At 43.2% G+C, this 15934-nt stretch overlaps 1 protein-coding gene across 1 annotated transcript; it reads right to left on the bottom strand.

Annotated features, from left to right (window-relative positions):
- Positions 1-2379: 2379 nt before the first annotated feature.
- On the bottom strand, positions 2380-14600 carry LOC132885544 (N6-adenosine-methyltransferase TMT1A-like). Its single transcript, XM_060920305.1, has 3 exons — positions 13934-14600; positions 6403-6488; positions 2380-6284 (listed from the first exon to the last, which is right to left on the bottom strand). The coding sequence occupies exons 1-3, from the start codon at positions 14426-14428 to the stop codon at positions 6137-6139; spliced, it is 729 nt and encodes a 242-aa protein (XP_060776288.1). The 5' UTR covers positions 14429-14600; the 3' UTR covers positions 2380-6136.
- Positions 14601-15934: the final 1334 nt, after the last annotated feature.

The following is a 15934-nucleotide window of genomic DNA, read 5'->3' as shown; positions in this document are numbered from 1 at the left end:
AAATGCAACTCTAAAATTGTATAAGGAATAAAACTGGGATTTTTATTAGAACACGTGGCTTTTTAAAAATACTTTTATGGATGTTAAAGCGGTTTAAGCTTTTTTTTTTAATTATAGATTTCTTCTCTGAATCAGTTATTGAGCTGTTTGATTATAAAAGAATTTTGTGCATCACCAGAGTTGCATGGATCATTTAATGACTCTTTATGTAGCTATTATTTTATCTGTAGTTAACTTCCTCTGGTCAAGTCCCCCCAGTTATCTTTGCTTGAATGGTGAACTGAAAGAAAATTGAAATCGTTTACGCAGAAGCTGATTACGTCTCTACGACAGGGTGAGTCATCGGCTCCAGAACGTACAATAATGGTTGATCTCGATTTATCACAGGACAAAAGCTAATAAAGTTCCTTTTAAGGAAAAAGAGGTGGAGCTAAGCAGCACTGTTGAAGCTGTGGGAGGAGCTAATGTACAGACTGAAACAAAGCTTGGTGTGAGTACGCTAGCCATATCAATCACCTGATGGTATTTATTACTTCTGATCACAGGTGGGTTTTTTCTGAGATGTCTGAAATGAGTGTTCTATGTCTAGAAAAAAATTTAAACATTACAATCCACACCTTTAAATGTTTACTTACAGGCTCATTTACACTTGTACACAGCAACATTGAGATTTTCGTAGCTCCAGTCTGTCTTTTACAAGATCAAAATGAACATCAATGTGTTGTGATGTACAACCCCGATTCCAAAAAAGTTGGGACAAAGTACAAATTGTAAATAAAAACGGAATGCAATAATTTACAAATCTCAAAAACTGATATTGTATTCACAACAGAACATAGACAACATATCAAATGTCGAAAGTGAGACATTTTGAAATTTCATGCCAAATATTGGCTCATTTGAAATTTCATGACAGCAACACATCTCAAAAAAGTTGGGACAGGGGCAATAAGAGGCTGGAAAAGTTAAAGGTACAAAAAAGGAACAGCTGGAGGAGCAAATTGCAACTCATTAGGTCAATTGGCAATAGGTCATTAACATGACTGGGTATAAAAAGAGCATCTTGGAGTGGCAGCGGCTCTCAGAAGTAAAGATGGGAAGAGGATCACCAATCCCCCTAATTCTGCGCCGACAAATAGTGGAGCAATATCAGAAAGGAGTTCGACAGTGTTAAATTGCAGAGAGTTTGAACATATCATCATCTACAGTGCATAATATCATCAAAAGATTCAGAGAATCTGGAAGAATCTCTGTGCGTAAGGGTCAAGGCCGGAAAACCATACTGGGTGCCCGTGATCTTCGGGCCCTTAGACGGCACTGCATCACATACAGGCATGCTTCTGTATTGGAAATCACAAAATGGGCTCAGGAATATTTCCAGAGAACATTATCTGTGAACACAATTCACCGTGCCATCCGCCGTTGCCAGCTAAAACTCTATAGTTCAAAGAAGAAGCCGTATCTAAACACGATCCAGAAGCGCAGACGTCTTCTCTGGGCCAAGGCTCATTTAAAATGGACTGTGGCAAAGTGGAAAACTGTTCTGTGGTCAGACGAATCAAAATTTGAAGTTCTTTATGGAAATCAGGGACGCCGTGCCATTCGGACTAAAGAGGAGAAGGACGACCCGAGTTGTTATCAGCGCTCAGTTCAGAAGCCTGCATCTCTGATGGTATGGGGTTGCATTAGTGCGTGTGGCATGGGCAGCTTACACATCTGGAAAGACACCATCAGTGCTGAAAGGTATATCCAGGTTCTAGAGCAACATATGCTCCCGTCCAGACGACGTCTCTTTCAGGGAAGACCTTGCATTTTCCAACATGACAATGCCAAACCACATAGTGCATTAATTACAGCATCATGGCTGCGTAGAAGAAGGGTCCGGGTACTGAGCTGACCAGCCTGCAGTCCAGATCTTTCACCCATAGAAAACATTTGGCGCATCATAAAACGGAAGAAACGACAAAAAAGACCTAAGACAGTTGAGCAACTAGAATCCTACATTAGACAAGAATGGGTTAACATTCCTATCCCTAAACTTGAGCAACTTGTCTCCTCAGTCCCCAGACGTTTACAGACTGTTGTAAAGAGAAAAGGGGATGACTCACAGTGGGAAACATGGCCTTGTCCCAACTTTGAGATGTGTTGTCATGAAATTTAAAATCACCTAATTTTTCTCTTTAAATGATACATTTTCTCAGTTTAAACATTTGATATGTCATCTATGTTCTATTCTGAATAAAATATGGAATTTTCAAACTTCCACATTATTGCATTCCGTTTTTATTTACAATTTGTACTTTGTCCCAACTTTTTTGGAATCGGGGTTGTAATAATCTGTTTAAAAAAAACAAAAGCTGACAATGACACCTCCGGCCAGTCGAGGGCAGTACGGCTCTTTAATCACCACAGACACATCAGCAATTTTCTATCTTCATATGAAATTTTATACAAGAGCTAAACTTCTGTTAAACATTTTCACAAAAGGTAACTTTGGAAATGTTAACGTGTCACTTGTTAGTAATAGGCAGTCCTGTATAACAAACACTAGTGTTAGGAAAATGTGTAAAATATTTATTATTCATATTAAAGTGAGTTGGAAGGTGCAGGTTAGATCAACAAAAATCAGAATTAGTGCTACTTCATAACTATTGGAACAGAACCCACCCGCTCTGATCCAACATCAGCAAAATGGGTGGAGCCTGAGGTCAGGTAAATCAAGCCGAGAAGCTAACGCTAATCATATTGTGGTTCATAGTTTTTAAAGTAAATTTAAAATGATTTGACGTATAGTTTTAAAGGTGCCACAGAATGAAAATCTGGGTTTATCTGGGGAGAGCTGGGGGAAAAAAAAAAAAACACCACCACAGAGTTCATGGAGCGGGGACGTGAAGCTCAAACACCTGTCTACGCTTTCAGATGTAAATCCTGCATACGCAAAAGAGGGCAGTAAAACGGGCCAGTTCCAAATCCTGGCATGTTTCCCAACAGTCCAGACTCATTAATATTTACACCCCCAAAATTTGCATACACCAGCCCATGTTCAGGACTTTACCGTGGACCTGTACGGCTGAACCTGCAGGTATTTATGAAGAATGAAACAAGGACTGAGAGATTGTGTGCTTGGTGTACCAGTTATTACTGATACTGGAGTATCAGCTGGACTCCTGCTTTTACTGGAGCCCTTTGTTCATTTCGTTAGCTCCACAGCCACATCAGGAACCAGCACACTGAGCAACATTTCTGTAACCGTCACACAGCAGTCCCTCCGAGATCACCGTAGGCTGAGCCACAGCCTTTCTTCATCCATCTGGCTATTGAGTGACTGGACATTTGTTAGGAAAACATCTGGCAAGGAAGGTCTGTGTGGAGAAGTTTGTAACCTGGCCTACACGCTGGCGCACTGTCCACGGACACCGCCGCTACTGCCTTCATCTCCTTCTAACCAGCATGGTGATCCATGGAGCTGCTTGTGCTCTCTCTCACTTTTCAGGATGCTACTGAAATCACTAAAAAAAAAAAAAAACCAAACCTTCTTATTCACAACTTCACCTGATGTTAAACAGTTTCTCCCAACTAGAAGAACGATCCACATTATAACCAAACTGAGCATTACAATGATAAAGATCAAGTAAACAGAAATGCCCAAACCAGAACTGAACCATCAGAAGGTGGTTTCACTCCGGACTGTTCCTCAAACCTCGGATGATATCGAGCAGGCTTCACTCCGTGTTCGACACTGAAAAGAAAGCTGCTCCAACTTGATCACCACAACCGGAACCTGTAGCCATCACCCTGCTGTGATTTTATCCACTTTTTGACTGTTGACGCCAGACAAAGAAACATCCTGCGTTTTTCATATAAATCTACGGTATCAGCTGCATCACTGTCAGTCCCTTCATCAAGTCACTCTCTAACTTATAGTTCATCAACAAGACAGAACTCAGGAACTAACCAGGGCTGGGTTTCCCAAAAGCCTCTTAACGCTAAGAGCATCTTGACTAGGAGAGAGAGCGGTCATTGTGATGCTCGCTCTACCATTTAACGATGATCTTTGTGCTACGATGCTTTCGGGAAACTCACCCTGGGTCAGTCATTTCGAGAAAGGTCCACTCGAACTCACCATTTCAATGTTTTGCTTCTGTGTGAACCATCACCAGGGTTGCCAGATTGATGATATTAAAGGGATCCTCCAGCAGATTTATTCTCAAACTGATTAAGTAAAAGTAGTTGCAGATTTCAAAAATCAAACTTTCATTTTCAGAGACCAAATAGTGTTAAAAAAAAAAAAAAAAATTTTCTTTAAAATGTCAGATGGGGTTCCTGCGGTGGTGACGTATGCAATGATGGCATGTAGTGGTCAGTCTTGTTCCAGCTTGTGCTTTCTTTTTAGCATCGTTGTGGCATTTATCTGATAAATACAGTAAAATACTTGTAAAACTACGACAGAGAATATAAACAGCTGAGTTGCTCCAAGCAACTGCTTCATGTTGTCATTGCATACGTCATCACCGCAGGAAGCTCATCTGACATTTTAAAGAAAATTCATTTTTCTCGAACACTATTTGGTCTCCAGAAATGAAAGTTTGATTTTTAAAATCTGGAACTACTTTTGCTGAAAATAAGTTTGAGAATTAATCCGCTGGGATCCCTTTAAAGTGTGGAAATTTCCTTTTTAACCTTGAGTTTGTTGGAAACTGACCATTTTAAGATCGCTTTATGCTGAACATTTAAATCACTAGAGCGGCGGCTACAATTATCGACACCTTAACAGTCTTTTGGCCGTTGCAAAAGTAGAAAAGACTTTCAATACGTAAATTGTGCATGAATAATTACTCAAACTTCCACTGGGGAAAAAAAAAGTTGATGCCCGATTACTTAGCGTATCAGGTCATGTGACACCGTTCCACAATTATCGACACCCACGTTTTTAAAAAACAAATCGGTAGGTGGGATTAATCTAACAAAACGGTTCTTATTTAACATTGTTTTACATAGATTTGCATTTAGTACAAAATATATTTTATATAAAAACATGGATGTCAGTGTTTAGAATTACTTCCTTATTTACATGTTTGTAAACAAACGATCTGATAATGTTTAACCTGCTAAATCTTTTTGTTCCACTTGAAGTACTTTCGTAGATCACATTTTGTTAATCATCCGTTGTTTGTATTAATTCCTAGTTTTGTAGTTTATCAATACATGGCAACAGGCTGCTGAGATTGTAACCACGTGGAAATCCAGGTCAAAGGTCGTACGTCATTCCTCGAACCCAAACTGTAGGTACCTTGTTGTTATGAATCAGAAAAAAAAATTATTATAAATCACAGCACTTTTATTTTTTAAAGTACTTCATCGACTTCAGCACCGTTACACACAGAACGATCCATAACAGTTGTAAACGTCCCTTAATCCCACAGGGTGTCGATAATGGTGGACACCGGTGAAAGTGATCACTATTATCGACACCTCACGTGACTTCTCAAACGTGCGTTTAGATACAAAATGGCGTCTATCAAATGAAAGAGAAAGAAACAAAGTAGGTTTTGACGAGGAGATCATGAAATATCGGTGAATTTGATCAGTAAAAACATGGCCATGATCTTTCCACCACGCTCACCTGCGATCAGAACGTCTGGGTTTTCTGAAAAAATTCCATCTCTGGTAACGAGCTGTGTCATCAGACGACAACATCAAAGGACGGTGGGGGTCTTCCAGTTGATTTGATTAACCAATAATAACTATTTAACAAACGCACCTTTGTAAAATTGTTTATTGGTAAATCTGAAAAGGTGTCAATAATTATGGACTGTCGATAATTGTAGCTGCCGCTCTATTTGATTGAGATATTAGAAAATATCTGGCAACTCTGACCATTGTGCTGCAAACCAGCCAATCAGAGTAGAGCTCATTAGCATATTAATGAGCCTGCCAAAAAAGAAAATACAGCTTGTTACATCCTGGGGCGAAATCTTCGGGTGTTAAACGGGCGTGTAAAACCACATCTGGGCGTTTTTCACTCCGATGAGAGTCACACACCTTCTACAGACATCAGAGGACAAATTTAAATGACTGAATAAATGAATCCTGTGGCACCTTTAAACACCACACTGCAGTTTTACTGTGTGTGTGTTTATTTCACAGCGTAACCAATGATGTGTGGTTTAATGAGGAAAAACAGCGGAGCCTGGATGTGGCGGAGCTGCACCTCGGAGAACCCCGCCTGTTCCACGTACTGCCAGGTCGCGCGGGTCGTCTCACAGCTGTCACCGAAGTAGTACCTGGAACACACGGGAGAGTCGTACGGCTCAGGAGCGCGTTGCTTCCATACATCAGTACTGAAATTTGAACTTGTGCTAAAAATATTGGCACCTGTGTGTGTGTGTGTGTGTTTAATACCAGAAGGGCTGTAAAACATGCTGAAAAAAGTAGGTCCAGCTTGATTCCTCAGCCACCACATGCTCCAGGAAGAAAAACGCTCCACCCTGTTTAAAAAACAAACCCTGATTAGTGTAGAACAACAACTTTATTCATCACATGCTTGTGAAATTCCTCTCTGCATTTAACCCATCTGAAGCAGTGAACGCGCACAGAGCAGTGGGCAGCCATGCGAACAGCGCCCCAGTCCTCGAAAAAAATCTCCCAGTCTCCCCTGCCCAATGGGCGAGCAGCACCCAAAACATACTCGCCCGAAAAACAATTCCACTTGCCAAAATTATTAAATTTTTTATAGGTGAAACATAATTATGATAAATCCACAAAACCATAACACCAATAGATGCAGACACGTTCAGAAAGAAGTTCTAGTAGCAGAGGAATGAATAATTTAGGGTATATTAAGCAGTGGAGAGTTTTGAATGAGTATAATAGTTATCAGAAGAACAGAGTCCTGTGCAAAATGTCACCGTGGAACCAGAGTGTAGAAATGAACCTACAGTTCAAGAGAGTTCTACACACACACACACACACACACACACACTCTCTCTCTGAACTTTACAACAGCTGCACGCATGTGAAACAGAAATAAATCGACTCAGGCAGGAAAAACTATTTTGGATAAAATAGTTACTGTCCGTTACACACTGATCAACCTGTGTGACTCAGCTGTGCCTTTGAATCAAGAATAAATGAAAAGGGAACTGAACACTAACTGTTTATTGACATTATAGTTACTGTATGACTACAGCTACAACTGGAATGTGCTGATTGTTAGCATTTGTAATTACTGTACCGACCACTATTAGATAAAATTAAAATAAAATCTTACAATATTGTTTGAAAGTCTGGAGCAAGATATTATTTTACAAATAACACTTCAGATATTGTTTTAACAATAATAAGCATCACTGTATCAATGACAGAGTGCAGACAGCTGTGTAACTCCATGTCCTTGGGGTTGCTGAGACATGGAGGGGAGGGAATAAGCTCTAGCCCACAGTTCAAGTCAAAGCCCTTTGAGAGTAAACGCTTTGGCTTTCACAACATTCTGTTCCCAAAAGCTGATGTCGGGGAAAAATTATTTACACAAAGGTTTACACTTTGCTCTGCCGCAATTCCTTGCTGAAGAACTAGAATCCATTCAACGTCGAGCACTAAAGATCGCTCTACCAAGCTTATCTTACAATGATGCTCTCTACCATACCAAGTTATCCACCCTCAGCCAACGAAGACTGGCTCAATGCCAAAGACTCTATAAAGAAGTCATTCTTCAAGAATCTAACAAACTGAGGGATCTGCTATCAGATACAAAAAAAAAAAAAAATTCATACCATCTCCGGAACCCTCGCAACTATCAGACGATCAAGTGCAGGACTAACCGATTTCAAAGTAGCTTTGTACCTAGCTGTGTTAGGATATGGGATAATGATTTATAGGATTCGATTTTTTTAATTATTATATTTTTATAGAGTAACAAGATTTTTATTTGTACATTTGTAAATATTTTTCAAACTTATGGTTTGCAATTGATATTAATATTGTTTTCTTGCTTCTGTGGTTTTTTTTTTTTTTTAAACTGTTCTTCCGTGTCAGGACTCTTTGGGAAAAAGAATGTATATTACAACATGTAGCTAATGCTAAGGCTAGGCCACAAATCTGCACCGTCACTCCAGTTGTTTTGAGGAATTTTGTACAGATCATAACCGCTAATAAACTAATTTCCATGTATATCTATCCTTCACTTCTTTCTGACCAAGATTGTCTAAGTAATCCGGTAGTAGAGCTTTTTTAGCTGTAGTTTTCTTCAGACAACAGCAACAGACGCCCGACATCTCCACTTGGTTTCAGTATGTGAACAGCCAATTAGAGAGTCCCGGATGTGTTTACGATTTTTATGTCATGATTTACAACCAATGGGAGACACCCTTTGTCAGCTGTCCACCAATCACAGGTTCCCGTGACACAATGGTGGTATGTTGATAAATATTTAGAAAATAAAAATGATTTCATTGCGAAATATATGAAACCATCAAAAACAATTTAACAATGGTAATATATATATACTGGTTAGAGGTAAGGAACATTATTAACTCCAATCATAATATAAAAGTTCCAAGTTTGACGCCTGCCCGCTTCAACCGCGCTGCTGGCACGCGATGTCCTTGACCCTCATCACCCTTAGCCAATCGGTGTAATTACATCATTACGTAAGGTATTAGGCAGAGACCCGTCCACCCGTAAATTTGACGGGCAATTGCCGATTTCAACGGGCAAGTATACACACAGACGGATACTGAAACGGACGATAATGCCGAAAATTTTCGCACATGAATACTCCCACATGTCATCCGATAAATCCAGTTATGTTCCGCCCACACACGGACTGGCCATCGGGAGTAGCGGGAGTTTTCCCGGTGGGCTGGTGGTTCAGCGTGGGCCGGCGGAGAAAAAAAAAAAAAAAACAGTTGCGCGCTGGCCTTTAATATGATAAGCAATGTTAACAGTTTCTTTAACAAACTGTTAACATTGCTTATTACAGTTGCGCGCTGGCCTTTAATATGATAAGCAATGTTAACAGTTTGTTAAAGAAACTGTTAACATTGCTTATCATATTAAAGGCCAGCGCGCAACTGTTTTTTTTTTTTTTTTCTCCGCTGGCCCACACTGAACCACCGGCCCACTGGGAAAACTCCCGCTACTCCCGATGGCCAGTCCGTGTGTGGTTCCGCCATCATTTACAAATCGTAAGAAACACAGTTTAATACGAAAAATACTGAAAACTTGAAATGAAAAATCAGAATATTTCATCGTTTCCGCCATTTTGGCCCGCACTGAATCTTGTAACATGCGGACTGAATAAATCGCGAATTCTGATTGGTCGAAAATTGCCAAACACCCTGCGTTGTAGTTTCCTCTTTCTTGGCGGGAGAACCGCATTTTTTTTTGCTGACTCACTCTTCTGGATCAAGATGAATCCCAACAAACGCCCCAAATTGAATGTGACAAAAACTGATTCGTTTTTCCACAAAAAGACAGAAAAGGTATGTGTGATACATTGATTAACAAGGGGGGTTCATTGGGGTATGGTAAAATAGAATACTGTTGGTTTTTTTTTTTTATTAAATACTGTAACTAGATCAAAAGATTATATACAATTCATTGTTGTTTATTTTCTTTTCACTTTTGTTACCAAATCAAACACCATACATACATCTGATACATTCAGGAGTGAAACTGAAAAAAATACAAAGTAAAAATATGCAATATTTCTGATCAAAAATTACACGCCATTTCACCCTGAAAATGTCCTAGAATGCAGGAAATGAAGTCTAAATTTCAAAAATTTTATGGGGGGGCATGCCCCCAGACCCCCCTAGAGGGACTTCGCGCCTGCGGCGCTCATCTTCGCACCTGCGGCGCTTATCAGGATTATATAAAATATTATTTTTGACTGGTAAATTTCTTTTTCTGCCTAATACCCTATCATTACGTGGACCCCTCTGAGCCAAGCTTTTCCAGTACACTCGAACACACGCATACTTCAGTGAATTATAACCAAAAACAAGGAAATTTAAATCTCATCTCATTATCTGTAGCCGCTTTATCCTGTTCTACAGGGTCGCAGGCGAGCTGGAGCCTATCCCAGCTGACTACGGGCGAAAGGCGGGGTTCACCCTGGACAAGTCGCCAGGTCATCACAGGGCTGACACATAGACACAGACAACCATTCACACCTACGCTCAATTTAGAGTCACCAGTTAACCTAACCTGCATGTCTTTGGACTGTGGGGGAAACCGGAGCACCCGGAGGAAACCCACGCGGACACGGGGAGAACATGCAAACTCCACACAGAAAGGCCCTCGCCGGCCCCGGGGCTCGAACCCAAGACCTTCTTGCTGTGAGGCGACAGCGCTAACCACTACACCACCGTGCCGCCCCGGAAATTTAAATGGCTTCCTCAAAATATTTTTGTACTATTGTGTTGTTGAATAAAACCTCTGAATGCATTTCCTGTGAAATGAGACGAGCTACTTTAGACTGGTTCCCTGCTCTCTCAGCGCCTGCGTGCCTGTTGTTTAGGTTGCCAGGACAAACTTTTGTTGTCCGATCGGACGATTACCATTAAAGTTTTAGTCGTCCTGGCACAGACTTTAGTTGTCTGGGACGATCAGACAGGAGGTTTTTCGAGCGTTACGCCCAGGGAGCAGGGAGTTTGGTGTCTCACTCAAGGGCACCTGAGCTCAAGGCCGTCCTATATTAACCTAACCACGTCTTTGAACACGCGGTTAGATTATGTGCATTAATAAAGTGAGTAATATCTGTTTCTAATGTGTGTGTGTTCAGGTTAGTGTTTAACCAGAAGCCAATAGACTGTGATACTGTTCTTATCTACAAATGCACATGTATTAACTCCAAAAGTCCAGCAGGAGAACTCATGAGGTGTGTGTGTGTGTGTGTGTGTGTGTGTACACACATGTACAGTTAGGTCCATATATATTTGGACACTGACAAATTTTCTTTTTTTACCTGTTTACTGAAACATGTTATAGTTATATAATGGACATGGACATAAAGTCCAGACTTTCAGCTTTCATTTGAGGGGATCCACATTAAAACTGGATGAAGGGTTTAGGAGTGTCAGCTCCTTAACATGTGCCACCCTGTTTTTAAAGGGACCAAAAGTAATTGGACAATTGACTCAAAGGCCATTTCATGGGCAGGTGTGGGCAATTCCTTCGTTATGTCATTCTCAATTAAGCAGATAAAAGGCCTGGAGTTGATTTGAGGTGTGGTGCTTGCATTTGGAACATTTTGCTGTGAAGAAAACATGCAGTCAAAGGAGCTCTCCATGCAGGTGAAACAAGCCATCCTTAAGCTGCGAAAACAGAAAAAACCCATCCGAGAAATTGCTACAATATTAGGAGTGGCAAACTCTACAGTTTGGTACATCCTGAGAAAGAAAGAAAGCACTGGTGAACTCATCAATGCAAAAAGACCTGGACGCCCACAGAAGACAACAGTGGTGGATGATCGCAGAATAATTTCCATGGTGAAGAGAAACCCCTTCACAACAGCCAACCAAGTGAACAACACTCTCCAGGAGGTAGGCGTATCAATATCCAAATCTACCATAAAGAGAAGACTGCATGAAAGTGAATACAGAGGGTTCACTGCACGGTGCAAGCCACTCATAAGCCTCAAGAATAAAAAGGCTAGATTGGACTTTGCTAAAAAAAAACATCTAAAAAAGCCAGCACAGTTCTGGAAGAACATTCTTTGGACAGATGAAACCAAGATCAACCTCTACCAGAATGATGGAAAGAAAAAAGTATGGCGAAGGCGTGGTACAGCTCATGATCCAAAGCATACCACATCATCTGTAAAACACAGCGGAGGCAGTGTGATGGCTTGGGCATGCATGGCTGCCAGTGGCACTGGGTCATTAGTGTTTATTGATGATGTGACACAGGACAGAAGCAGCCGGATGAATTCTGAGGTATTCAGAGACATACTGTGTGCTCAAATCCAGCCAAATGCAGCCAAACTGATTGGTCGGCGTTTCATAATACAGAAGAAGAAAGAAGAAGAAACCTTTATTCGTCACTTTACAGTGAAATTCATCCTCTGCATTTAACCCATCTGAAGCAGTGAACACATGCACACACACTCAGAGCAGTGGGCAGCCACACCAGAGCGCCCGGGGAGCAGTCAGGGGTTCGGTACCTCGCTCAAGGGCACCTCAGCCCAAGGCCGCCCCACGTTAACCTAACTGCATGTCTTTGGATTGTGGGGGAAACCGGAGCACCCGGAGGAAACCCACATTGTCCATACAGATGGACAATGACCCAAAACATAAAGCCAAAGCAACCCAGGAGTTTATTAAAGCAAAGAAGTGGAATATTCTTGAATGGCCAAGTCAGTCACCTGATCTCAACCCAATTGAGCAGCATTTCACTTGTTAAAGACTAAACTTCAGACAGAAAGGCCCACAAACAAACAGCAACTGAAAACCGCTGCAGTAAAGGCCTAGCAGAGCATTAAAAAGGAGGAAACACAGCGTCTGGTGATGTCCATGAGTTCAAGACTTCAGGCAGTCATTGCCAACAAAGGGTTTTCAACCAAGTATTAGAAATGAACATTTTATTTACAATTATTTAATTTGTCCAATTACTTTTGAGCCCCTGAAATGAAGGGATTGTGTTTAAAAAATGCTTTAGTTCCTCACATTTGTATGCAATCATTTTGTTCAACCCACTGAATTAAAGCTGAAAGTCTGAACTTCAACTGCATCTGAATTGTTTTGTTCAAAATTCATTGTGGTAATGTACAGAACCAAAATTAGAAAAATGTTGCCTCTGTCCAAATATTTATGGACCTAACTGTACTTCACTACTGTAATAAAGCCCTGGATGGATGAACCTTGTTAAACAGTAACCCACCTGGAAGTAAAGCAAAAGCACCCAAGGACACAGTGACGAGTTCATTATACAACACCACACCCTCAATTCTATTGGTTGGTGAATTTAATAGGGTCGTTTCGCCACCAAAATCCGAGACAGAGAGAGCACAGAAATCTGTGAGCAGAAGATTCACAAGTGCCCAAAAACAGTCTGCGAGCCAGTAGGAGATTTTAGAGAGAGAAAGAAGAGAGAACATTTCAGAACATGAATGTGAAAGGAACAAACGCTGCTCTCTAACTGAAAGACCGTGCTCCTGACTAAAGACAGGAATCAAACTCCACATTATTTCACCTGTGAATACAAAACGCTATGAGCTCTGCTTCAGGAAAGCTACAGCTGAAAGGTTAGAGAAGCAGCTTTGGGACCAAAAGGTTGCCGGTTTGATTTCCTGGACTAGCAGGAATGGCTGAAGTGCCCTTGAGTAAGGCGCCGAACCCCCACCTGGATAAAATATAATAAATTAATGTTCTCTTTCTGGTTGTCCCTCTCATCATCTGAGGAGATGATAAAACTCAGCCTGTTCTCCTCTGGACCCCAAACTTGCTTTTTCTTGAGAGCATGTCTGTAATCTCATCTCATCATCTCTAGCCGCTTTATCCTGTTCTACAGGGTCGCAGGCGAGCTGGAGCCTATCCCAGCTGACTACGGGTGAAAGGCGGGGTTCACCCTGGACAAGTCGCCAGGTCATCACAGGGCTGACACATAGACACAGACAACCATTCACACTCACATTCACACCTACGCTCAATTTAGAGTCACCAGTTAACCTAACCTGCATGTCTTTGGACTGTGGGGGAAACCGGAGCACCCGGAGGAAACCCACGCGGACACGGGGAGAACATGCAAACTCCACACAGAAAGGCCCTCGCCGGCCACGGGGCTCGAACCCAGGACCTTCTTGCTGTGAGGCGACAGCGCTAACCACTACACCACCGTGCCGCCCCATGTCTGTAATTATAGTCTTAATTGTAACAATGGTGGTGATGGTGATGGTGGTGGTGGTGATGATGATGGTGGTGATGGTGGTTACCTCTCTGAGGACCCTCTTGGCCTCCTGCAGAACCCGGGCCGGGTCTGTAACGGAACACAGTAACAGTGTGCACACCACCACGTCCACGGCCCCGTCCTGAACCTGCCGCAGATCCTCAGCAGGAGCCACCACGAACTTCTCGTACTGCACGTGCGCGTTGCGCTGCATGCTCTTCTGCAGGTACTTATCGAAGTGCGGGTTCTGGTCGGTGCACGTGACCCTGCAGCCCGCGGGGTAGTGCTCGAAGTTGGCTCCGCTCCCGCAGCCGATCTCCAGCACGCGCAGGGGCCCGCGCGAGGGGCCGAACCGGGTCATGCTGCGGAACAGCTCGCGCTTCTGCTCCTCCATCTTCTTGTTGTAGCTCGCGGACATCCTGTACATGAGCAGCGGGAAGAAGCGCTTGTAGTGCGCGTAGAGTCCGAGCGCCTCCGCCAGCACCAGCGGGAGCGACACCAGCTGCACCAGCAGCCTGCACGCGCGCAGCAACAGCGCCATGTTGGAGCCTGCCTGTCTGTCTGTGCGTGCGGGAGTCTGTCTGTCTGTCTGTCTGCGGGGAGAAGCGACGCGACTTCAGGAGTCTCCGCGAGTCCGGCTGCCGCTTTCCGCTGCGCTTCCGTCTGAGCTGCGACCGCACAGCCCGCGCGCACAGCCCAGCACTCGGGGAGGAACAGAAACCGGGGGCGAGGCCAGGGGGCGGGGCCAGGGGGATAAACACCCACCCAACTCCAAAGTGCACGCGAGGACACGGGACACGTGAGCTCTAAATATTCAGGTTCGGCGCAGAAACGCGGCCTGTGATTGGCTGAAGTGTGAGTGACGTCACTGACTAGTCACGCTTGTTCCCCGCTCGCTCCCGTGTCTGGGGGTGTTTTCACACCTAGTCCCCTTTAAAGGAACCAGACCCAGTCCTCTTTAAGTGGACCAAAAAGTGGACCAACAGAAAAAGAACTCAGTTCTTTGTGTTCACACTGTCAATTTATTACAAATGCCGCTTTTCCACTACAAACGCGGCTGAGTCGGGCTGAGCCGTGCGGTGCTGAGTCGGGCTGAGTCGAGCTGAGTGGGGCTGTTGGAGTTGCATTTCGACTACAACCGCGCTGAACCGTGCTGGCTGGAAGTGGGTGGACACATTGGGTGGAGTTGGTGAAAGTGGGTGGACGTCACGTGATGTCGTTAAGCAGCGCAAACAGTGACATCAGTGATCTTTTAAGCGGTAGTCTCACGACCCGGATAGTAAACAATAAACATGGAGGACATGGAGTCGTTAGTGTTGCTGGTCTTGGTGCTGTGGCTTGTTGTCACCGACAACGCCAACAGATACTGGCAAGAGCGTATAGATGAGGTGAGGCGCATAAGGCTTCAGAAATTCTCGTAATTCATAATTCTCCTTCTTCCGGGTTTACGGTGTTTACAGATCCCAGCATGCTCGCGGGGCGTGTGTGGGCATGTGAGGACACTCCTCCTCACCAATCAGTGCACAGGGGAGTGTCTGCTCACGCCCCCAGCCTCACTCAGCTCGGTTTGGCTCGCTTCAGCCCCACTCCAAAACCGTGCGAGTTTTGGGGGCTGAGCAGGGCTGAAGCGAGCTGAGTCGTGCTGTTCTTAGATAGTCGAAACGCGAGCCGTGTCGGGCTGAAGTGAGCTGAAGCGAGCTGAAAAAGGGTAGTGGAAAAGGGCCAAAAGAGGACTGGGTTCTCTTTCTGGTCCAGTTAAGCTTTGATGGGGCCTCAGTCCTCTTTCTGTTCACACCAGGTCCTCTAGAGCCCTCAGACCCCCAGTGCACGGAATTCTGGGTAATTTTCTCTTGAATCAAAATGTCTGCTGCCATGCTTGCCCTGCTGTATTCTTTGATCAAAATAGTGCGGATTAAGGAAAATAAATTATTTATATATCTATATATATAATATAGTTATATTATTGTGGCCGACTCGTCAGTCAGTAAGTTCAGAGAACTGTAAAGCGGCTGTGGTAAGTTACAAAAGAAAGTTGAGTTTCCCTGCT

Source organism: Neoarius graeffei, chromosome 4 (genome assembly GCF_027579695.1).
Source record: "Neoarius graeffei isolate fNeoGra1 chromosome 4, fNeoGra1.pri, whole genome shotgun sequence".
Lineage (NCBI taxonomy): Eukaryota > Metazoa > Chordata > Actinopteri > Siluriformes > Ariidae > Neoarius > Neoarius graeffei.
Note: the sequence above shows the minus strand (reverse complement) of the source record. Positions and strands in the feature narration are given on the sequence as shown.